This window comes from Ictidomys tridecemlineatus, chromosome 9 (genome assembly GCF_052094955.1).
Source record: "Ictidomys tridecemlineatus isolate mIctTri1 chromosome 9, mIctTri1.hap1, whole genome shotgun sequence".
In the NCBI taxonomy this organism is placed as follows: Eukaryota; Metazoa; Chordata; class Mammalia; order Rodentia; family Sciuridae; genus Ictidomys; species Ictidomys tridecemlineatus.
The window spans coordinates 104,532,094-104,558,638 of record NC_135485.1 but is presented as its reverse complement, the minus strand read 5'-3'; the positions used below and the strand labels follow the sequence as shown (position 1 = coordinate 104,558,638).

At 31.8% G+C, this 26,545-nt stretch overlaps 1 protein-coding gene across 1 annotated transcript in view; it reads right to left on the bottom strand.

The window, feature by feature from the left end:
- Stpg2 (sperm tail PG-rich repeat containing 2) overlaps positions 1-26,545 on the bottom strand; it is a 501,428-nt gene that overhangs the window by 457,895 nt on the left and 16,988 nt on the right. The window contains exons 4-5 of the mRNA XM_078020746.1: positions 22,853-22,965; positions 17,127-17,238 (exon numbers count right to left, since the gene is read on the bottom strand). Coding sequence (XP_077876872.1) covers positions 17,127-17,238; positions 22,853-22,965 — 225 coding nt within the window. The remainder of the gene's footprint in view (positions 1-17,126; positions 17,239-22,852; positions 22,966-26,545) is intronic.

Here is a 26,545-nt window from a genome sequence, read left to right as displayed (position 1 = left end):
ACTCCCTTGATAAACTCTTCATTGACTCCCTTTTGACAATGCAATAAAGTGCAAAGACCTTATATTGGCATACAAAGCCCTTATCACAATTCAAATTGTACCCTGAATAAATCTATTCACCTCTAATGCCACTATTCCAATAATTTTCTTTCTACTTCTATCCCTTCCATTCTAGTATCCCTACAGCAGAAAGGTCATGTTATTCCCCTATGCAAAACATTTTATTACCCTAAGAATAAAATTAAAACTTCTTAACAAGGCCAATTAAACCTGCCTAATTTGGCCTCTTCCTACCTGTGTCATCCCATACCATTCCAATTCCTCACTGAACACCAGTCCCACTGGTCTTTTAATCCTTCACATCACTATCTCAGAAACCCACACATTCAATAATGGTCCTTAAGCTAAAATTCTGAAAAATAAATAGTAAATCTCCTGTGAATTTAAATTATGGTGAAAAGATAACTTTATAATTCACTATTAAATAAGTATTTAAGAATATCAGAATTATTCCTTTCCAAAAAATTGATATAAATATCACAATGATACCAATTTCCTTTTAGTGTGAATAGGCCAAGCAAATCATTAGGGAAGTTTAACTCTTTTATTCATAGGAATTCTTATAAAGTATTAACTACCACATCAAAAATAATTTTTAGTATATAAATAATAATAATTTTTCCTAATGGGAAACATATGCAAGATTGACAAGTTAAAAAGATCATACAAAAATAGTACTGAAAAATAAGTGTTTATAGGTTATTCAAGTCAAATACTATCGATTTTACCAATTCATTCTTCATATAAAATATGGTAAGCACAGAATGACTAGTCTGGGAAGTATGGATACAACAGTGAATTAAAAATACAGAATTCTATGTCCTCTCACAGCTTACATTCTAGTAACCGTATATATCATACAATTTTCATACCCAATGATGTAACTAAAAACAATATATAGAATTTTGACAAATCCATAGCTTTGGTAACCACCATCAAAACCAAGACAAAGAAACTTTCCACTACCCCAAAAAGTTTGCTTGTACTATTTTTCAAATAATTCTTTCTCAGAGACCACAGGCAACAGTTCAATTGTTTTCTGTTATTATAGATTAGTTATGTTTTTCTTTTAAAGAGAGAGGGAAAGAGAGAAAAAATTTTTAATGTTTATTTATTTATTTATTTATTTTAGTTTTCAGTGGACACAACATCTTTATTTTATTTTTATGTGGTGCTGAGAATCAAACCTAGCACCCCACGCATGCCACTTGAGCCACATCCCCAGCCCTATAGATTAGTTTTTTCTAGAGTTTTACATAAATGGAATCATGTAATTTGTTTTTTCTTTTATATCTGGTTTCTTTTTCTCGGGAGGATGTTCTTGAGATTGACCATATGGTTTTGTGAATGAGTCACTCTATGGCTAGTTCTTTCCAGTGCCTAATAGCATTACATTGTATGAATATCACACAAATTATTTATCCATTCACATAGTGATGACATTTGAGTTGTTTCCAGTTTTCTAAAACATCCATATTAACAAATAAAGGTTGCCATAAAAATACTTATACAAGTATTTGGTGAATTTTTGTTTTAATTTGTTACATAAATATTTAGGAATGGAGTAGCTACACCATATAGTATGTATATTTTAACTGTTAAAAAACTGTCAAATATTGTCCAAAGTAGGCTTATTATTCTATATTCCCACAGCAATGTGTGAAGATTTCCAGTTGCATATTAGGCATAAGCACTTGACATTGCCAGTGTTTTTAATTATAGCCATTCAAATAAGGGGGCATTTGGCATGTCATTGTGGTTTTAATTTGCATTTTCCTAGTAACTAATAATTCAGAGCAACTTTTCTTGTGCTTATTTGACATTCTTCTGTTCTCTTTTATGTCAGTCAAATCTTTTGCTGATATTTTAATGAGTCTTTGGTCTTAGTATTATTGAGTTGTAAGAGTTCTTTTTTATTCTAGGTACAATTATTTTGTCAGATGTTTTTCAAATACTTTCTCCCACTCTCAGCCAGTCTTTCCATTATTCTCACAGTGACTCAATGAGCGAAAGTATTTAATTTTGAAGTCCATTTATCAATTTTTTCCTTTTATGCTTTCTGTGTGGTCTAAAAATATATTCCTTCTCCAAAGCTGTAAAGATTTATCCCATAATTTTCCTTCCAGAAGTTCTATAATTTAGTTTTTACATTTTGGTCTATGATTAATTTATAAATAATTGTTGTGTGTGACATGATCAGGGGCATCACAGTTCTCATCTTTCCTTTATAAATGTTTTGTTCCAGCATAAAAATATAACAGATTTATGTCAGGAATAGGCAATAGACCAGATGAACACAGAAAAAAAAATTAAAAACTGAAAACAAAAAAATAAGTATACTACCTTGATTCAGTTAAATTAAATGAGTGCATATCCGTAGGTATAATCCAAAAGAAAATTTGACACATTCTGTCTTTAAACTCACTATATTTTGGTATTATAGAAAACAATAAAATTTTAGCAGCATATTTATCACTAAAATAAGCACTACTGTATGTACATCTCCCTGCATTCTTAAATTCTCATAACAAGTTACAAGCTACTCTACATGCTACAGGAAAGCCTTACAAAAGTGAAGTAATTTGGGGCTAGGGATGTAGCTTAAATATTTTTAGTGAAGTAATTTGGTAGACATGATGGCACAAACCTGTAATACCAGTAGCCCAGTAGCTCAGAAGGCTGAGGTAGAATAATCTCAAGTTCAAAGCCACCCCCACAATTTAGTGAGACCCTAAGCAACTTATGGAGACCCTCATTGAGACTCTCTCTCAAAATAAAAAATAAAAAGATATGGGAAACTGACCCAATGGGTAAGGGCCCCTGGATTAATTCCCTGATTTAAAAAAAAAAAAAACAGTTAAGTAATTTGTATAGGGGCCTGTGACTAGCAAACATTAAAGTAAAACTCAAACTGAAATCTGACTTCCAAAAAGTTCATGTTATAATTTTTCATTATTTATGACTTTATATCAAAAAGAGGCATAAAAAGAATTTTTAAAAATACACAATAGTAAGAAACAACTCTGCCTTTTTATATTTTCAGAATAATAAGATTTGGCAAATTTTTAAAAAAACACACAATTTCACCAAAAAAAAGTATTTCATTTTATTTTTAAAATAACATAGTTAAATATAGATTTCCATCATTACTCAAACTATCACTACCTGAATCCAAATATTTAAATAACAACTTGCCAAACTTACCCAAAATTCAATATACTATAATTAATCTATAGACTCATGCCAGCAAAACACTGACCTTACATAAATAAGGATATATGTGGTTTATAAGGGATACAAAGTGGTTTGAAGCCTCATCTTGGCTTTTTTCCTGATAAAAGCACTACTGTATGGTTTTGTTTAAAGTATAGTACACATTGCTGCAATTATCATCTCCCACCTCCTCCCATTCTCACCTGCTCCAGATTTAGCACTTCACTGGTCTCAGTTTTTGCTTCTTCCAGGTGGCTGAGGAAAGAAGCAACTGGGACATTTTACATACTTTTAGAATCTACAGCATTCTATTTCATTGTTTATTTATATTACAGGACATGTTTTTTGCAAATTAAAAAGTAATTTCTGATATAGAACAATATCACTGTTCTACACACATACAAGTGAGCTCTAGAGGTTTCTTTAAAAATTAAGTAAATAATATTTTATATACTTAGAAGAAATCTTTGGGCAACTGTAATATAGATGAGCATAGGTATTTTATTTGAGAAATTCATCTAGAATTCTGCATGGGCCAGATATATTATTATTTTTTCAATATAATACAGGGTCCTGCTACCCCAATATTTTCTTTCCAATATATCTTCAGGAATGAGTTAGATATAAACAATAAAGAAGTTTTTTTTAAAGCAAACCCTATCACAATAAACAACATGAATAACTTCTTCATATCTTTCTGCTTAAGAATCACTAATATAATTTATATGTACTCTGGACCTCTATAGCTTACGTTATTCACACTCACCAAGTCATTAGTCTGCTAGCTATACATATCTTTTGTTTTCAATTTCTACTAAAAATTTCCTTATCTACTTTCCACCAATCCAATATTTCCCTTAAAAATCAGCTCAATATAATTTTATTCCTTCATTCAAAGATTCTTTTAATCCACCATATGTTAAGGATTAATAATCAGTTAAAACACAATCTCTGATCTCAAGAATGGCAATGGTCTTTTGGCAGGAACAAAGAAATAGATGATAATATTACAACATTATAAATGCCACAACTGAAGTATACATTGATCACCAGAAAATGGAATCTCAAAGGACGAATGGGAGTCAGCCACATGATCAGAAATGGGTGTTCCAGGAGAAGGACTGATGACTGGACATTTAAGAGCTTATTCCCTGCTTTCAGTCCAGGAGAGATCTCTGAAATATATTTATATACATCTATATTCCTAGAATTATCTTTGTTATCATTCATTCTTTCTTCAGTCTACTTCCATCTGGCCATCAGATATACTTTGCTAAAGTAACCAATGATCTCAAAATTCTTCAAAATTGGGGCTGGGGCTGTAGATCAGTGGTAGAGTGCTTGCGTGAGGCAATAGGTTCTATCCTCAGCACCATAAAAAAAATAAATAAGGATATTGTATCCATCTATAACTAAGAAAAAATTTTTAATTCTTCAAAACTCATTGGATTATTTTCAACTCTCATTCTTATTAACCTACCCAAAGTATATAATACAGGTGGCAACAACTTTCTTAAAATTCAGTCCTCCTCTGGCTCCTGTGAGATCATGCCTCCTCATTCTAATCCTGCCATAATTTTATCCTTCACTTCTTTCTTAGCTTAACCTTCTTTCACCTATATTGAATGCTCACTCCCTATGGATTATATAATTTATTGCAAAGACTGATTCCATAAACCTCTTGTCCATATTTTTCCAGTTTTCTAACTGCCTTCCTGACATTTCTGCCTATATAACAAAAAGATGCTTAAAATATTGGTTCCTCAGTAGTGTACACACACATATGCACACAATATGATATACTTTCTATATTCTCTCTCTCCAATTCTTCACAACACCACTCACCCAGTATTCTAAGTGAAAAAATCTATAAGAAATCATTAATACTTCCTTTTCATTCATCCTCAGACATAGAATTAATCATTAGATAAAATCAATGCTAACAACAAATTTTGTGTCACTTCTCCCTCATTTCACTGTTAATACAGCCATACACAATGTGAACCTCTGTTCTTCATGTCATGAGCTCTCTGTCCCATTTCCCAAAATCCCATCCAGTTGATTGTACTCTTTCTGAAATTACAAATATATTCATGAATCACCTGCTTAAAACATTTACTGGATCATCACTATCTATAAGTAAAACTTAAAATTGCCTTCTTAACTTTCATGGCTTTACACATCTCATTGCCTGGAAAGTTACACTCCATATGATAAATCCCTACTTGTCCTTCAAAATATAACCCAAACATACTTTGGAATTCTTTGTTGACTTCTGTCATCCCTCAAGCAGGATCAAACTGGTTCTACCCTAAAAGTCCCACTGAAACTTATTTGGATTTCATTGCTAATTGTTTACAAAATTCTATCTTCCAACAAAGAATATGAATTCTTCAATTCAAGAAGCTTTGCCCATCAAAAAAAGAAAAAAAGAAACTTTGCCCTATTCATCATCTTCCTATCTACAGTACACAGTAAATGCTTAATCCATTGTTCATTAAATGAAAATTAATATCATTACTTAGCTTTAATAACTCAGATACTATTTGCCAATGTCTCGGCTTGGCACAGAATCACGAGCTACCACACACCTTGTAGATTCAAACAGCAATCCTTTATTCCCCAACTCACACCGGCCTCTACACAAACAGGTTCTGGGGAAATCCCCAATCTCCCACACAATTCACGTCCCAAATACTTTCTCTCCACGAGAACTCAGCGGGAACTCAGGCAGCAGGAACACCCTAATCCCAGCAGCAATAATCTTCAACCTCCAACTTCCCTAAAACACCTATTGTCTTAAACCGGGAACGCCTTAAACTCAAGGAGCGGGAAACTTCCTCAAACCTGATCAGCTCTAAACCCGGATCTGCCTTGGTCTTTGAGCAAGGTCACCTTACTAAAGCATACATGCAATGTCCCATCGAATGTCCTCTAAGCAGCATGGGGTACGCTGGCAAGGAGATTTTGATGTGTCATTCCTACTTGGCAATGGCCCTCAGCAACTATTAGGCAGTATGAGTAAATGTGCCTATGTGTGTGTGTTTGTATGTAACCAGAGTTCAGTGAATTCTCACAATAACTTCTTCATATATTATTACTTACATGTATAGATTAAAAAGGAAAATATTGAGGCTCAGAATGACAGGAATGGCTAGTTATCCAGCTAGTGTGTAACAGAGGAAGTAATTGAATGCTATTTGATTCTAAAACCTGAACTCTTCACCACTAAACCATAAGTCCAAAGCTTTACTTATATAGCACCTAACATTTTACCATGAATGAATATGACCTCAGTGTGTTAAATTCATCAGTGATAGTACAAACTATTTTACAGTTAGACTTAAAAGACATCGAGTACTCTTACAAAGGGGATTGAATATCTGTTTAATCAATAACTAAATATTTTTAATCTTTTCTTCATTCTTTGCCCACTCATAATTTTGTCCCTTTTTCTTTCAATGATTCAAATCTTTCGTCCCATCTCTTTTTTCATCTTTGAAATCCAACTTATACACTATAAAAGTTTTCTTAGATAATGAGAAAAGTAAACACTCAAAGCTTTTGGAGGCAGTAACTCTAACATGAACAACTAATATGTGTTGGGAGAAAAATATAGTTAATTGTGTGCCAGTCTTCTTAAATCTCTGTTCATTCTCAAAACAAGCTCTATCAAGGCCACAACTACTTCTAACTGCAATAAATTTCTAAGTGCCTATTATAAAGCCAAGTAATCAGGTAATTCAATAAGTATTAAAGACTAATAATGATAATCAAAAAAGTAAAAATTTCACATCATTAATAATGGCATAATAGAAACCAAAAATATCAAAAAAAGGCTACAAGTTTTTCTGCCTTTTATGTCCTTATGACTAAAGTTTTTTAAAAAATCATAATTTAAAATCATTTAGAATTACAACTTCCTAAGATCTACTTAATATTAATAAATTATTTTTAGGTGATCTTATACTAATCCTAGGAAAACACTAGGTTATTAATTACATCTTAAAATAAAGCTTTTAAAACTCTAACCATTTTTATAAATTTTTACAAAAAATAAGTAGAAAAAAGTTTGTTTGCAAGTAGAATATTTTAGTAAGCTTTCTTGCTGCTGTGACCAAAAGACCTGACAAGAACACTAGAGGAGAAAAAGTTTTTTAGGAAGATCACAATTTCAGAGGTCTCAGTCCACAGATGTCCAGCTCCGTTGTTCTGGGCCCAAGATAAGGGACCACATCCTGCTGGAAGAGCGCTGTGAAAGAAAGCAGCCCAGAACGTGGAACCAGGAAACAGAGAGAGATACTCCCTCATCAAAGACAAAATATGTACCCAAAGTCACAGTCCCAATGACCCACCACCTCCAGTTACACCCTACCTATCTACAGTAACCACTACAGTAATCTATATCCATGGATTAATGCACTGATAGGTAAGGTTCTCATAACCCAATCATTTCATCTCTAAACTTTCTTGCATTATATCACACATGAGCTTTTGGGAGATACCTCATACCTAAACTGTAACATGGAATATTAATAAAAATTTTAAATGAATAGTCTGGGTTATTTTCATGAGACAGAATTAACAAAAGAGCTAAAATTTCCAATATAAATTTGCTCAAATGAATTACAAGGGAAAGTTTTATATCTTGCCATATCATTTTTATTTATTTATTTATTTTAATATTTATTTTTTAGCTATAGGTGGACATACAATATCTTTATTTCATTTTTACGTGGTTCTGAGGGTTGAACCCAGTGCCAACACACTGTAGTGCTAGGCGAGCATTCTACCACTGAACCACAACCCCAGCCCTTGCCATGTCATTTTTAAATGTTTGTTTTAATAAATATGAGAAATTAATGAATAAATAAGGTTTTATGTTAGTTAAGATCCAAAGTATTGGCGCCACCTAGTGAAAATTTACTGTTTTTTGAATTTTTTTGATTAAAAAGTCAATACAACTTCATGCACTTTGTATTACCAAATCAAAGCACTTCAATAAATGCAACTGTTAAGTGTTTTGCAAAGTAGAGAATTTTCTTAGAGACTTGTATTAATTAAAATGTTAAGATGATTTTTTTATTACCAAAGGCAAAACAAACTCCTAAAGAAAATATTCAGGTTGAAAGAAAGTTAATATTTCTGTTTTTAACAGAAATTCTTGGAGGATCAGAATACCATCTATTTTCAAAATATGTGTTGTAAAAACATTTTTATGTAACAGAATAAAATAGATCTTAAGGATAGTTATGATGATTAAAAAAACACATTCATTAAATTATATTCTTATTATTTTATGGTTATAAAATCAGAAAAATGTTTAAATCCAAAGATAAAACAGCACTTTTAAAATCATCTTATTGATTTAATACCTACATTGCTAAGTAAATAGTACAAATGGGAGGAAAGAGAAATCCTAAGAATTCTTTCCCTAATTCTAACTTGAAAATAAATATGCCCATTTTTCAGAACTGCAATAAATTCATTCAAGAAAGGATTATTAAATGTATGTATTTTGCTAACTGTAGGTATACAAATATAATGCAAGAATCTTGCACTCTAACAACTATGTTTGAATTGGGAACATAAACATCCATAAAAGATTACATTTACAAGAAATGTTATTCAATATTATTAATTATAAATTCAGACAAAAGCAAACCAATAGAACTCTTAAATTAATAATAAAAGGATAAATAATTCAATGTAAAAATAGGCAAAGATCTAACTAGACATTTTTCTTAAGAAGATATAAATATGTCAAGCAAATACATGGAAGATATTTAATATCATCATTCCTTAGGAAAATGAAAATTGAAACCACAATGAGACACTATTCATGTACCTTTGGATGGCTATAATAAAAATACAAACAATAATAGCAAGTATATTAAAGAAATTGTAACTTTCATACTTTGCTGAACATAATGTAAATGCTACCGATTTATAAGACAGTTCCACAAAAAGATAAACATAGAACCACAATATTTTTTAAATATTTATTTTTTAGTTACAGTAGGACACAATAACTTTATTTTTTTTATTTATTTTTATGTGCTGCTGAAGATCCAACCCAGGGCCTCACAAGTGCTAGGCAAACACTCTACGGCTGAGCCACAACCCCACAACCTAGAAACACTTATTATCTAACAATTCCACCTATAGGTACAGATTCAAGGTAAATGAAAATCTACAGCCAAAGACTTGTACACAAATGTTTACAGCAGCTTTAGTTTTATGTGTATTATTATTATTATTATTATTTCATTTAGTAATTATACTTACTATTTTTGTTCTTGCCCATAAAGTAGAAATAGCCCAAATGTTCATCACCTGATGAATGGATAAACAAAGATACAGCATAGCCACAGAATGAATACTAGTCAGTCATATAAAGAAATTAATTATTAACTTATACATGGTAAAACATAGAAAACATTATGACAAGTGAAAGAAGCCAGTCACAAAGCACAAATATAGCACAATTCTGTTTTTGAATTGTCTAGAATAGGAAAATCTACATAGATAGAAAGTAAACTGGTGATTGCTTATAGTTAGCAATGTTGAGGAGAACAAGGAATTACTTGCAATTAGAATAAATTAAACATTGTGCAATTGATTATGATGATGGTTACACAATTTTATGAATATATTAAACCATTGAATTGTATACTTTAAATGAATAAACTATATGATATGTGAAGTAGATCTCAATAAAGCTATTTTTTAAAAAGTAAAGCGAATTTATAAATTTAAAAAGAAATGAATTTTAAGGAAAACTTGGAAAGATGTAGGAAACAAAGATAAACATGTTAAGAAAATAATTTGAAAAAGCTAAATTCCCTATTCTACCATGTAGTTATTTCCCATTTACAGACAGTAAGACACAAATACCCTGGATTTGCCAAGCCCAGAAAGTTCTGAGTTACCAAGAGAAAAAGAAACTTTCTAAGCCCAAAAGGAGGAATATATAAGGACAAAAGTCAGAAATCTGAGATTTTGAAAAATAAGAAAAAAGCAACAGGCTTGATATAAGACAATTTCAAGAAATTACTGCCTATAACTAATTTTTATTTAATTTTTTTTAAAGAGAGAGAGAGACAGAATTTTTTTTAATATTTATTTTTCAGTTCTTGGCAGACACAACATCTTTGTTTGTATGTGGTGCTGAGGATCGAACCCGGGCCGTACGCATGCTAGGCGAGCGAGCTACCGCTTGAGCCACATCCCCAGCCCTATAACTAATTTTTATATGCCATCTATTGTAGAAGTCAGTGCATAACCTGAATCTTAAAAACCAACAACTGAAGCAAAGATATTGAGCCTCCCCACACCAAATTTACCAGCTCATACTTCCTAAGCAGTTAATGGACCTGGATCTCCAGGTGCCCTCAAGAATACCTTGTTGTCTATGTCAACAAAATAACATAGGCCATCCAAAATAAAATTATTTAATGTATCTCCTATACACATCAATATGTCTCTTTCAGGGGTCAGCAAACTATATCCTATAAGTCAAATCTAATCTACTGTCTGCTTTTATAAGTGAAAATTTTTACTGGAACATAATTTGTTTATACATTGTCTATGGCTCCTTTCATACTACAACAACAGAGTTGAATATGCGTGAAAGAGACTATATAGTCCTAACTGAATATCTACAATCTGGCCCTTTATAGAAAAAGATGCCTGACCCCTTACTTATTTCATCATTTATTCTTTCTCCTTTTTCATAAAGAGGTTTCTCTTCCTCTCTAATGTAAACCAACTGTTTATGCATTGAATTCCTTTGCTTATTTTCTATTTCTGTATATAATCTTACTATACTAATTATCTCATCTATCTATTTTTGCCACTCCTCTATTTCTACAGTATCCTTCAACTATTCTAAAAATATACATACATCTAAAAATAAATTGTACCCTATTATGCTATCTTCTTAATCTACTCCAGTTTTTCTTCTTCTCTTTAACAGCAAAATTCTGGAAAGTATAGTATTAATATATATTCAGTGCTTCTACTGCCTGACCCCATATAACTCACTGCACGGAATCTAACTTGCATCTGCCGTCAGAACTTCTCTCTCAATACTCAACAATCCTTAAAATATTTACTCTCCAAATTTCTTTTATTAACAAAGCCTGTTCTTGACCTGCACCTTCTCCAGCATTTATTTCTTCCTCTTAAAACCTTTCTTGCAGCTTCATTATCTCTTTTAAATTATGTTACATGTGGCTTTAGAACAATAGAAAATTCAACCATGCAAGGAGGATAAATTAAAATCAATCATAAAGCTAGGGGTATAGTTTATTGGTATAGCACTTGTAGGCACAAGGCCCTGATTTTGATCACTACTAACACCCAAAACAAAACTAAATAATAGAGGAAAATAAAAGTTGACCAAAAAAATCACTCATAACATCACCACTCTGAGTTAATCAATACAAATATTTGACTATGAATGCAAGGAAATATATTCATAAAATTTTTAAAATGACAATATGTATACAATTTTATAATCTGCTTTTTTGTTTAATGATTTACCAGCATCATTGTCCTATAAAAATAAATATATTTCTATACCCTCTCTTTTTTGAAACTCTATCATTTGGTATTTAAATTCCCCAACTCACTTCCTACTTCATTAATTATTTTTCCTCTGGCACATCTCACATGCCTCACTCACTCCCTTATGTGCTTGTTCCTCAAAGGTTCATTCTGAAATTTCCTCTCATCTCTGCATTCTCTTCTATAGCCATTTCATCACTTCAATTATCACCTTCATGGGACAGACTGAAAAATGTGTATCTCTAATCCTAATTTGTATTATAAATTCTATTTTAAAATTGACACTATTAGTCATTTTTCTCCAAATTCAACTGTCTAAAACAACTCATCATCTGCTCATCACAGTGAGCAGGATCTGTGATAACCACTTCCTATAGTGACAACAGTCATTCAAACTCAACACTTGTAAGTCATCTCTAGTAAGCAGATTTTTCCTACTTGCTTACTTACACTTAAAAATACAGAGTCAGAATTTGGTTGTGAACATAACAAAATAACAAAAAGTTTAGTAATCCCATGTCATAATAATCATTGGAAGAAAAAAAGCACCATTCATTTAGCATTATATGAGCCAAGAAATCTGTAGTTTATGAAAAAGCAGAGTTCATCTTCCCTCATTACCTTAAAATTCAAGTCCAAATTTACTCATTGTGATTTCTGAATGACAATAAAACATTCAGAAATAACACATACATTAAAATACCTATTATTTCAAGTACCTCAATCAAATTCTTGTTCTTTTTATACTTATTGGGCAAAGAAATAAAAGGGTATTTGCTTTTTTTCATGTACTATGGATTGAATTTTCATGTACTATGGATTGAATTTTCGTGTACATGGATTGAATCTAGGCCATTGGACCTGCTAGGCAAGAACTGTACCACTGAGCTAGATGCCCAGCCCTTTTAATTCATTAATTTTTATTTATTTATTTACTTATTTATTTACTTATTTATTCTAATTTGTTACATAAGACAGCAGAAGGCATTATAATTCATATTATATAGAAAGAGCACAATTTTTCATATCTCTGGTTGTACACAAAGTATATTCACATCATTCATGTCTTCATACATGTACTTAGAATAATGATGTCATCTCATTCCACCATCTTTTTTTCTTTATTTTAATTATTGATTTTTTTTAATATATGACAGCAAAATGCATTACTATTCATATTACACATATAGAGCTCATTTTTCATATCTCTGATTGTATATAAAGTATATTCATACCAATTCGTGTCTTCACACATGTACTTTGGATAATGATGTCCATCACATTCCACCATCATTTCAAACCACACGTCCCCCCTCCCTTCCCTCCCACCCCTCTGCCCTATCTAGAGTTTGTCTATTCCTCCCACACTCCACTTCCCTACCCCACTATGAATCAGTCTCCTTATATCAGAGAAAATATTCAGCATCTGTATTTTGGGGATTGGCTAACTACACTTAGAATTATCTTCTCCAACTCCATCCATTTACCTGAAAATGCCATGATTTTATTCTCTTTTATTGCTGAGTAATATTCCATTGTGTATATATGCAACATTTTTTATCCATTCATCTATTGAAGGGCATCTAGGTTGGTTCCACAGTTTAGCTATGGTGAATTGTGTTGCTATAAACATTGATGTAGCTGTGCTCCCATAGTATGCTGTATTTAAGTCCATTGGGTGTAGACCAAGGGGTGGGATACACTGGGTCAAATGGTGGTTCCATTTCCAGTTTTCCAAGGAATCTCCATACTGTTTTTTATATTGGCTGCACCATTTTGCTGTCCCACAAGCATTGTATGAGTGTGCCTTTTCCCCCACATCCTCTCCAACACTTGTTGTTTGTCTTCATAATAGCTGCCATTCTGACTGGAGTGAGATGGTATCTGAGAGTGGTTTTGATTTGCATTTCTCTGATTGCTAGAGATTATGAGCATTTTTTCATATATTTGTTGATTGATTGTGTATCCTCTTCTGAGAAGTGTCTGTTCAGTTCCTTGACCCATTTATTGATTGGGTTATTTGTTATTTTGGTGTTTAGCTTTTTTAGTTCTCTATATACCCTAGAGATTAGTTCTCTATCTAATGTGCAAGTGGCAAAAATTTGTAGGCTCTCTATTCACCTCACTGACTATTTATTTTGCTGAAAAGAAGCTTTTTAATTTGAATCCATCCCATTTATTAATTCTTTATTTTAATTCTTGCACTATAGGAGTCTTATTAAGGAAGTAGTGGCCTAATCTGATACAATGAAGGTGAAAGATCTTTGCAGTAAAAACTAAAGAACACTAGAGAAATAAATTAAAGAAGACCTTAGAAGATGGAAATATCTCCATTGGTCTTGGATAGGCAGAATTAATAGTGCCAAAATGACCACACTACCAAAAGCACTATACAGTTTTAATGCAATGACAATCAAAATCCCAATGGCATTCATCACAGAAATAGAAAAAGCAGTCATGAAATGAAATTCATCTGGAAAAATAAGAGACCCAGAATAGCTAAAGCAATTCTTAGCAAGAAGAGTGAAGTAGGTGGCATCACTATAGCAGACTTTTTTTTGTTACTATTGCTATATTACATAGCAATAGTAACAAAACAGCATGGTATTGGCACCAAAATAGATTGGTAGGACAATGGTACAGAACACAGGACACAGGGACTAACCCACATAATTACAGTAATCTTATATTAGACAAAGGCGCCAAAAACATACATTGGGGAAAATAGACAGCCTCTTAAACAAATGGTGCTGGGAGAACTAGAAATCCATATGCAACAAAATGAAATTAAACCCCTATCTCTCATCATGCACAAAACTTACCTCAAAGTGGATCAAGGACCTAGGAATTAAACCAGAGACCCTGTGTCTATTTATTTATTTATTTTTAGTTTGAGCCAGGGTCTCACTAAGTTGCCCTGGCTAGCCTCTAACTTGTAATCATCCTGCCTCAGCATCCTGACTAGCTGGAATTACAGAAAAAGTGATTCTTTCTATTTTATTTTCCTAGTTTCAGGATGTTCTTTTAAAAAAAAAAAGTGGTTGCACAAATCATCTTGAACAAAACATTTATTAGTTTTATATCAAATATGCAGAAAATCATAATACTTTATATGTCTATTTTAATTGCAAACGCCTTTTAGTATCTCAACATTCTGATTTTGTCAGAATTATTTCCACAGATTTGATTCTTTAGAGTAAGAGACACATCATATATAATTTAAAAAGATACATAAACCCCTGGGAAAAGTCACATTTTTTAAAAAAATGTATTTTAATACAAATAATTGGAGGTAAATTACCCTTAAATATAGTCAAATCTAGCTGTATGTTAGATCTCAATAGAAAAGAACACACCAAGAAGCAATAAAATCTTAACTTTAGAACATTCACATCTCACACCCATTCACCCAACAAACCAAGATTTCTAGCATTACCATCCCTATATTCTAGCATTTTACCATGTGTAGCAAATAGCAATGATATACACTAGGATAATAATGAGATAATATTTTGACCTGACTTACAATAATTATAAATGGAAAAGAATTCAAGAGGAAAGTAAAATGGTAGTGAGAGTAGTCCCTGAATATGAGAAAGGACTATCAAATTCAGAGATTCCTTTTTTGAAAATGAACTAAAAGATTAAGACATTAAAAATCTTTATACAAATACAGAAAATAATATTTATGTTTTAAAAACATTTGTTACTATTAAATATAAAACAATGTTAGTGTTTGAAAAATGATGCATTTATTAAGTACTGATTAAGCCCTTTTCATGTTCTAGGCACTATGCTAAACAATAAAAGCAAAATCTCCCTGCTCAGGAAATGTAACCAAGTAGATATTTTACAGTTAATATAAAAAGAATGAGAAAAAAACAGACAGATGCTAATATTTTAAAGTAAGTCCAGTTTACTTCATTCTTACCAATTATAATTCTTCATGTTTAAATTTACCATTCTACAATTTCAAAAGAAAATTATCTCAGACTATAGAAATCTAACAATACAGTAAACAATGCAATGGTTACAATGGTACAGGCACACTAATATTAATTTGAAAATCATCTAATAAAAACTCCTCCTTTCAAAAAATGCAGGGTTACCACTATGAAAGAAGGCTCTTAAAAAATATAACAGTAAGATATCTAAATAAATAAGGTTTCCATTAAACATCAATTTATAACAGAAAACAATTTTTTACTTTAATTTTTGTGTATTTTTACTGACATTTTACTGATATTCAAATCATATTACACATAAGTTCTATTTAGGAATAAAATCCTAATGTGAAACCAAAACCTTTTTCACCTTTTCCTTTTTTATTATGTTCATTAAATTTTACTGAGTTCAAACTGATATTTTATCTGCTTTGAAATTTACAATTGTTATTTTATAAAAATTATTTTATAAAAATGATTATAGTGCTACTTTGTTGATACATCTTTTTCTAGTATTATGTCTTGTTTCTGATACACAATATTTTCCATTACTGATTAAAATTCAAGAGAAGACCAAGGAAATTTTGAAGAAATTTCTTATAAAAATAATTACTGATTTTTCAAGAGAATCATTTATCTTTAGTCTAAATGTATCCATTTTTAAAATTTTATACTATAATCTTTAAACTTTAATAGTAAATTTTAAAAATCCAGAGATTTATTTTACTATAAGTTTCAATTGAATAAACTGAATTATAGCTATAAAAAATGGAATGTACATCTAAATGGGCTTGGGTTAATAAGTACACACTATCCAGAACAAAGAAGATAAAAATTTCATTATATACTATAAAGCCTACAAGCAGAATAGTATGTTTAGCTTTAGATACAGAAACAAATACTATGAAATAAATTCACAAATAGAAGGTAGTTCCTATGTAACTTCAAAGGACAGTAGTAACCATGAAGGTAAATAAAATTCAAACACACCTAGAACATTCATCCTTACAAGAAAAGAAAGAAAAACTAAAAAGAAATCATAGTAAAAGGGAAAATAATAAGTAGGCAGAAGGTAGGACATTTTAGGTCCATTTAAGAAGGACATTTTAAGAAAAAAGAGTTGTCTACTACTGAAACAAAAAAAAAACTTAGCAGTAGTTGAGTTCCTCATAACAAGAAGTGTTCAAGCAGAAATATTTAATACATGTTTTTCTACAATAGTCACTCAGCAATAAAGCTATAGGACACAGTAGATCTAAGAGAACTTTAACCTTACAACAATAGATTCAGTGATATTAAAACCTGGAAAAGAGATAAAATAGCCACTTTTCAACTTACCTTTTTTTCCTCCTGCAACATTATTACTTCATAAAATCTTGGGATAAATGAACAATAATTTTCCTGTTGATCTTTCTTGATATTAATATTTTCACAATATAATGTCTTTTCCCTTTGGAGAATTCAGATAGAAAATTATAATTCTCAGTTTTAAACATATAAACATTTATATAAGCAAAAAGAATACAGTAACATTTCCTAGGTTAGAAGTATGTGATAAGACCAATAGATTAGATTAGACTAACATTTAAAATTTTGTAAAAAAATGTACTTTTATGTTTGTTCTGCTTTTTCCAACTCAAAACATTATTATAAACCTGTTTCAATGATTCCAAAAACAAAATGAGAGTGAGTTGCATCATGACTTAAAATACAAAGCTATCAACAAAAGTTTCCTGTATAATGTTAATCTTTTCTTCCTGCTCTTCCTCCCTGCTCTATTCTTAGTTGACATGAGGTGGGAGGGAAAGGGAGAGAAAAGGGGAATTGCATGGAAATGGAAGAGACCCTCATTGTTATAAAAATCTACATATAAGAGGTTGTGAGGGGAATTGGAAAAAAAACAAGGAGAGAAATGAATTACAGTAGATGGGATAGAAAGAGAAGATGGGGGGAGGGGGGATAGTAGGGGATAGGAAAGGTAGCAGAATACAACAGTTACTAGTATGGCATTATGTAAAAATGTGTATGTGTAACCGATGTGATTCTGCAATCTGTATTTGGGGTAAAAATGGGAGTTCATAACTCACTTGAAACTAATGTTTGAAATATGATATGTCAAGAGCTTTGTAATGTTTTGAAGAACCAATTAAATAAATAAATAAATAAATAAGAAAAAAAAGTTTCCTGTATTCTATTTATCATAAAAAGTCTTTAAAATTCCAAATTCCTAGGGATTTCAATTACTTCTAAAATAATATTTATATCATACAACAATCTAGAAAGTGACTTAAAGACCTTTGAGAATGAAATGGAAGTTTATTTTCATTGAAAATTAAACAACCTCAAGTATGACTAAGGAGTGATTAATAATAGTTCAAGCCTTGGAGTCTGACAGCCTGATAGAAATCCTAGCATTGCCACCTATTAGCTGTCTTACCTTATGTAAATCACCTAACTTTTCTATGCTTCATAATCTTCATCTATAATTTGAAATACTAATAGCCAATTCTCATGAATGAAAGGATTAAAATAGAAAATATATGTGAAATGCCACACATTGTCCATAATAAGCCCACAATAACTGCCAGCTATAATTGTTTCAAAAGTTATATTAAAACAGGCTATACTGACTCTACTGGTTTTTCTATTTCTTAAATAGAATTTTAAAAGAATATGATATCCAAAATTTCTAACAAACTATACTAAACATATAAAGATTAAAATTCGATAACAGAAAAACATAAAACAAAGTTAAAATTTCATAAAACTTGTCATTATTTTCTTTGTTCAGCAGTGTTAATTTAAATGTTCATTTACCAACCCAGCTCACTATTAACTACTCACTTTTTCAATAATTTTTATTTGCTCAAAATTCAACATATGAACTTGTTTTCAAAACCTCAAGTGTGTTTATCAATCACAAATATATCAGAATTGTCAGATACCATTTAGGTCTATGTGTTTCCCAAAATGAAGCCTATAGGCTTATCTTTCCATTTAGGTGACTCCTTATTATCTCCTTATTATTTCATCTTTGGTTCTCTATCAAGTCTTTCATAATAATTCTGACTCAACCAAATAAACAAAAAGTAAAAAAAAAAAAAAGTAGAAAATGTCAATTGCCAGAATGGAACAAAGACAACTCCAAATAAAAAGATACAGTGACAGCAAGTAAATTATGAAAATAATGAAATAACTGAAGCATTAGAAATGCAATGTACAAGAATTCATGCATGTAAGCAAAAGTAAAAAAAAAACACAAATGGAAGAAGAGGAGAAATAGAGAAAAAAGATCAAAGAAAGAAATATCACAAAACAGGGAGAATAGAAATGGAACAAGGTTGGGGAAAAGAACTGGCAGGGGAAACTTTTAAGCAAAGGTCCATTTAAGAAGGACATTTTAATAAAAAAGAGTTGTCTACTACTGAAACAACAACAAAAACAACTTAGAAGTAGTTGAGTTCCTTATAACAAGAAGTGTTCAAGCAGAAATATTTAATACAGTTTTTAGGGTTGCTTCAAACCTCAATGAGAGAGCAGGGAAGGAAGAAAGGGCAAACCAGCCAATCTGGGAGAAGAAAAGGATATGATGAAAATATCCAACAACAAAAGTTTATGTTAAAAATGGAATGATCAGAGTTAGAATAGTCTGTAGACCTAATCTTGTTTAGAAGAATGAAAATAAAGTTAAACTACAGTAAGCCAAATATGCATGCTTAGTTTCCAGTGTTTTTTATTTTTATTTTTTTAATTTATATATGCATCAGAATGTGTTATAATTCTTATTACACATATAGGACACAATTTTTCATATCTCTGGTTGTATACAAAGTATATTCACACCAATTCCTGTCTTCATACATGTACTTTGGATAATAATGATCATCATATGCCACCATCATTTCTAACCCCATGCCCCCTCACTTCCCCTCCAACCCCTCTGCCCTGGATAGTGTTTCTCTATTCTTCCCATCATCCCACTCCCTATCCCACTATGAATCAACCTCCTTATATCAAAAATAAATAAATAAATAAACATTGGGCATTTGGTTTTTTGGAATTGGCTAACTTCACTTAGCATTATCTTCTCTAACTCCATCCATTTACCTGCAAATGCCATGATTTTATTCTTTTTTATTTCTGAGTAATATTCCATTCTGCATATATGCCACTTTTTTATTCATACATCTATTGAAGAGCATCTAGGTTGGTGCCAAAGTTTAGTTATTGTGAGTTGTGCTGCTATAAACATGGATGTGACTGTCTCCCTGTAGTATGCTGTTTTTAAGTCCTTTGGGTACAGACCAAGGAGAGGGATAGCTGGGTCAAATGGTGGTTCCATTCCCAATTTTCCAAGAAATCTCCATACTGCTTTCCATATTGGCTAAACCAATTTGCAGTCCCACTAGCAGTGTATAAGTGTACCTTTTTCCCCACATCCTCACTAACACTTATTGTTGTTTGTCTTCATTCTGACTGGAGTGAAATGAAATTTTTGAGTGGTTTTGATTTTTATTTCTCTAATTGCTAGTGATGATGAACATGTTTTCATATGTTTGCTGATTGATTGTATATCATCTTCTGAGAAGTGTCTGTTCAGGTCCTTGGCCCATTTATTCATTGAGTTATTTGTTTTTGTGGTGCTTAGCTTTTTGAGTTCTTTATATACCCTAGAGATTAGTGCTCTATCTGATGTGTGATGAGTAAAAATTTGCTCCCAAGATGTAGGCTTTCTATTCACCTCACATATTGTTTCTTTTGCTGAGAAGAAACTTTTTAGTTTGAGTCCATCCCACTTATTAATTATTTATTTTAATTCTTGCATCAAAGGAGTCTTATTAAGGAAGATGGGGCCTGATCCCACATGATGGAGATTAGGGTCTACTTTTTCTTCTATTAGACACAGGGTCTCTAGTTTTATTCCTAAGTCCTTGATCCATTTTGAATTGAGTTTTGTGCATGGTGAGAGATAGGGGTTTTATTTCATTTTGTTGCATATGGATTTCCAGTTTTCCCAGCACCATTTGTTGAAGAGGCTATCTTTTCTCCAATGCATGTTTTTGGCTCCTTTGTCTAATATAAGATAATTGTAATTTTGTGGGTTATTCTCTGTGTCCTCTATTCTGTACCATTGGTTTACCAGTTTGTTTTGGTGCCAATATCATGCTGTTTTTGTTACTCTTGCTCTGTAGCATCAATAAACTTAAAGATAAGAATCATATGATCATCTCAATAGATGCAAAAAAAAGCATTTGACAAAATACAGTACCCCTTTATGTTCAAAGCACTAGAAAAACTAGGGATAACAGGAACATATCTCAACATCATAAAGGCTATTTTTGCTAAGCCCCAGGCCAACATCATTCTAAATGGAGAAAAACTGAAGGTATTCCCTATAAAAACTGGAACAGGACAGGGATGCCCTCTTTCACCACTTCTATTTAACATAGTTCTTAAAAAAAACACTGGCCAGAGCAATTAGATGAAAGAAATAAAAAGGCATACACATAGAAAAAGAAGAAATCAAATTGGTACTATTTGCTGATAATATGATTCTATACCTAGAAAACCTAAAAGTTTCACCATAAAACTTCTAGAACTAGTAAATGAATTCAGCAAAGTAGCAGGATATAAGATCAACACCCATAAATCAAAGGCATTCCGGTATATCAGTGATAAACCCTCAGAAAGGAAAACTACCCCATTTAAAAATAGCCTCAAAAAAATACTTGGGAATCAACTTAACAAAAGAGGTGAAATATCTATATAATGAAAATTACAGAAATCTAAAGAAAGAAGTCAAAGAAGACCTTAGAAGATGGAAAGATCTATGTTGCTCTTGGATAGGCAGAATTAATATTATCAAAGTGACCATACTTCCAAAAGCATTATACAGATTTAATGCAATTCCAATCAAAATACCAATGGCATTCTTCATAGAAATAGAAAAAGAAATCATGAAATTCATCTAGAAAAATAAGAGACCCAGAAAAGCTAAAGCAATCCTTAGCAAAAAGAGTGAAGCAGTTTCCAGTGTTATTACTAAAAAATAAATAAATAAAAATACAGATGTACCATTCATGTTAGGAAAGTAAAAAACTGAAAAGGACAATGGGCTAGAATATAAATTCCCAAAAACAAAGGCATTGTTTTATTCCTTTTATTCTTAATTATTAGGTTCAGTATGATGCACAATAAATATTCAAACTATGTTTGTTCAATGAATGAACTATAGCAGGGGAGTCTAAAGAAATAGCTATGTCCATGGTTGGGACACAGAGATGTCTGACTGTTTCAAGCAAAGTAATTGAATAGATAATCATTATGGGTCTTTTAAGGAGAAAACTCCAACTCTCAGAGAAAGAAGTAAGCAAAAATCAAGTTAGAATCCATTTTAAAAATTAATCACAGGAAGAAATAACAGAATATGAGAACAACATGATGGTTGATCATTTTGCGTTCCATGGTAGTATAAACCAAAGATAAAGTTATTTTACCAGAAATTTACTAATTAATCTTTGTAAACCCTGAACTTAATGTTATAGATCTGATTCACAGTGAATGAAAATGCTTTTTAAAACCATCTTATAGTCAAAAGAATGAAGATCAGAGCCAGGGATAACATGAGGAATCCCTGAGTCATCATCTGACTTTTCATCTAATTTAAAATTAAGCACAGTATATGTTAGTACTTAGATATGACATGAGCTGTGTAATCAAACTGCCTCACTTAAGTCCAGCTCTGTCATGTAAATGGCCACATGATCTTGAATATGTTCTTTATCCTCTCTGATCCCTGGATTTTTCACTGACAAAATATACATATAACAATAGTAACGACAGAGACTTGTTAAGATTAAATGAGGTAATACACATAAAATAAGTGGCACAGGATCTGACTCATTAAAAAAACAATAGTTTTAGATAGGTTATTCCAAAATATAACATTTCTTTGAGTTCTTCATATTAATTTACCTTTATTAACCAAATAGCCTAGTCTAAATTAGATCAATTTATACTCAAGAACTACATTAAAGACACACTTTTTTTACACATATACTTACTGGATTATATCATACTCTCCAGGGCCAGGACCAGACACTTTAGGGAACTCTAGTCTTCCTGTAGAGTTGCCAAAATGTATGCCTTTGTATTTCAAAGTTGCATTGGAAACACCCTAAAAAAACAAAAGTAAAGATGAGACATAGTTTAAATATGTTCTGAAACAAGGTTCAAATTTTACTTAAGTCTAAATCTAAAGCTAGGGTAGCCTTGGTCAAAAGGGTTCCATTGGTAAATGCTATGTTCTTTCACAGATCCCAAGCTAAGTTGTCACTAAGGTACCCCATCCCATTCCTGAATCAGCCAGAATTCTCAGAGAAATGCCTCAAACATATCCTCAACCAATTTGAATAGCTGTGCTCTTGGCGGTAGAGTCAATACTCTAAATAACAGAGGTCAATGAAATTAGCTTCCCATCTTTAACAAAAGGAAGGGAAAGAATTGTATTATTTAGAGAAAGAAAAAGCCTATTGAAAATTAATTAAACAGAGAAAATGCAAACATTACCATCAGATATTAGACAATTTCTAACTCCCTGGTATTTTTAAATATGTTCATGTAAACTTTTCAAAGAGTAACAAATAGTAAATGATAAATTAAAATAATAACTAGTTTATTTTATACTAATGTTTGAGGACAGAATCAGTCTTTTTAATACCAAATAATTTGTAACATGAGAAATCAACCATTATTTTTCCTTTACTTCCACTATAAGTGCCAAAATTACGCATGAACCATAAAAATTAAAGTACCTGGTTTCTACAGAAACTAAAATAATGAAGCACAATGCAATAATAGTAGCATCTCTTGAAGGAATTTTCTCTTGAACTAATACTTACTTCATAAAGCAATCATAAAATTTCTTTTAAAAAAACAACTCATTTTTAACTAATAGTAGAAGAAACTCTAGTTTATTTTTTTCAATGCATTTGAAAAACTATGTTTATAAAAATACAGCATTAAAACAAGCTTCGATTAGTAAAATAGTATATATTGAATAAAATTAACATAATGTATAGTGTCAAGTATTCTGGTTGATTTTTTTAATGCAATAAAATCAACTTCTATCATTATAAATAATATTAATGAAGTAAATGGCAAATATTAGTGATAAAAAGCATAAATTCAGTTCAAACTCATACCCCTTCACCTCAACCCAAAATTTCAAAAGTACATAAAATAAGCACAAATTATCAGGCTTAAAAATAGAAAATATCATAGAGTAGTATTGATTTGCATTTCTCTTATTGATAGAGATGATGAACATTTTTTTCATATATTTGTTCAGAATGGCAGCTATTATGAAGACAAACAACAATAAGTGTTGGTGAGGATGTGGGAAAAAAGATACACTCATACATTGCTGGTGGGACTGCAAATTGGCGCAGCCAATATGGAAGCAGTATGGAGATTCCTTGGAAATCGGGGAATAAAACCACCATTTGACCCAGCTATCCATCTCCTCGAACTATCATCTCCCAAAGGGCTTAAAAACAACATACTACAGGGACACAGCCACATCAATGCTTATAGCAGCAAAATTCACAATAGCTAAACTGTGGAGCCAACCTAAATGCCCTTCAGTGGATGAATGGATAAAAAAAAATGTGGCATATATATACAATGAAAAAGAATAAAATCATGTCATTTGCGGTTTAATGGATATCACTGGAGAAGATAATGCTAAGTGAAGTTTGCCAATCCAAAAAAAAAATGCCGAATGTTTTCTCTGATATAAGGAAGCTGACTCATAGTGGGGTAGGAAGGGGGAACATGGGAGGAAGAGATGAATTCTAGATAGGGAAGAGGGGAGGAAGGGAAAGGAAGAAGGCAGGGGATTAGCAAGGATGGTGGAATGTGATGGACATCATTATCCAAAGTACATGTATGAAGACAATAATTGGGTGTCAACCTACTTTATATACAAACAGAGATATGAAAAATTGTGGTATATATGTGTAATAAGAATTGTAATGCAAAAAAAACCAAGTACATGTATAAATACATGAATTGGCATGAACATACTTTATACAAAGATATGAAAAGTTGTGCTCTACATATGTAATAAAAATTGTATTACATTCTGCTGATGTGTATTTAAAAAAATAAAATCAATTAAAAAATAGAAAATATCATTCACATGAGAGACACTTAAAGGAATTTCTATAAGATGCAGAAGAATAGAGACTGGAACCAGAAAAGGAATCTACTACATGTGAAAGGAACCTCAGTGGAACTCTTATTAACATCCCCAGAAAGACAGAAACTGGAGAAAATGATAGACTCCTAGACTGTGAGTAGGCAGCAATCTCTAGTTAGAAAGACACCACTCTAAAATGCTATGGGATTCAACAACAAAATACAAACAGAAGCTGGCACAGCTGGATGTTAGAGCTAAAGGTAAAGGAACACAGAGTCACCAGCCATGTCCAGGTAGGATTCAGACATATATTGGGATGTTTTGGAACTAAGAGCAAACCAATCAGAAGGTGAATGTGAAAACTAATCCACTGTTAATCATAATGACTTTTCACCCAGTGATAAAATATTTGTGTCAAAAGAGTGGCAACACCAAACACTAAGAATTTTCTGTTGACTGAATTTACCTCCTAACACAGACTGGATTTATGCCTGTATTCTTGAGTATGCAATTATGCTATGAAGAAAAATCTAAAAGAATGTTTCATTAAAAGCATTGCTACTTTTAAACTCTTCTATTAGAGTATAAGGAAAGAAGGGTATTATCCTCCTCACTTCACCCCAGCTCATCCTGCAGTTTTAGCTGTGCTAGAGAACACTGATGGAAATGCCCAGCAGAGAGCACCATCTATCAAGAGACTGAAAAGCCTGGTGGAGCTACTGCTGTACTCAGTGCAAACAAACTTATTCAAGAGCATGGCTGGGACAGCCCCTGAGGACTTCTAGAAATACTTGGGAAAGGGAACTGTGTGGAAGGCTTGAGGTCCCCTACATTGGTAAGTAGATACAAAAAAAAAAAAAAAAACCTGATGCTTGACCAATAAACAAACATTAATATTTGTTGTTATTATTTTCTTCATTCCTTGTAATCCAATGAAGCATGAAAGATGTGTTATATAAATAAAAAGGATGAATCCTTATTTCTTTTAGAAATATTTCCAGCATTGTACATGCTATCAGTGTGCTTAGATTATTACCTACAGATTTCTTCTACTGCATTATAACATAAAGAACAGAGAGGTATTTTCCCCTCCTTACTAAGGATATTTAGTTTTAACACCATGAGTGATGGATGATTTAGTCCTATAAATCACTATATCAAAGTAAGATATTGTTGTTGTTGTTGTTGTTATTGTAAGTAGGGATTCTAGTACATGATTCTGAAGCTTAACCCCTTCCCTGTCAGATCCTTGAAAGACTATGGCTATGAATAAAAACTTGAATAATTCAAAGAACTATCCCACCAAACTCTGTAAGACATTTATACACACACACACACACACACACACACACACACACACACACACACACCACAGTTTTGGGAATCCTAATAATAACCATGATGAATGAAATAAGATAGATGAACATCCAAAGGGTCTGGGGTTGCAGACGCAAATGCTGTAACACATAGCTGAATGGCACACAAAAGTGGCAGAGCCTGACATATTCAGCACAGAAGCAGATACTAGTAGACATATACTAACACAAACCAGGGC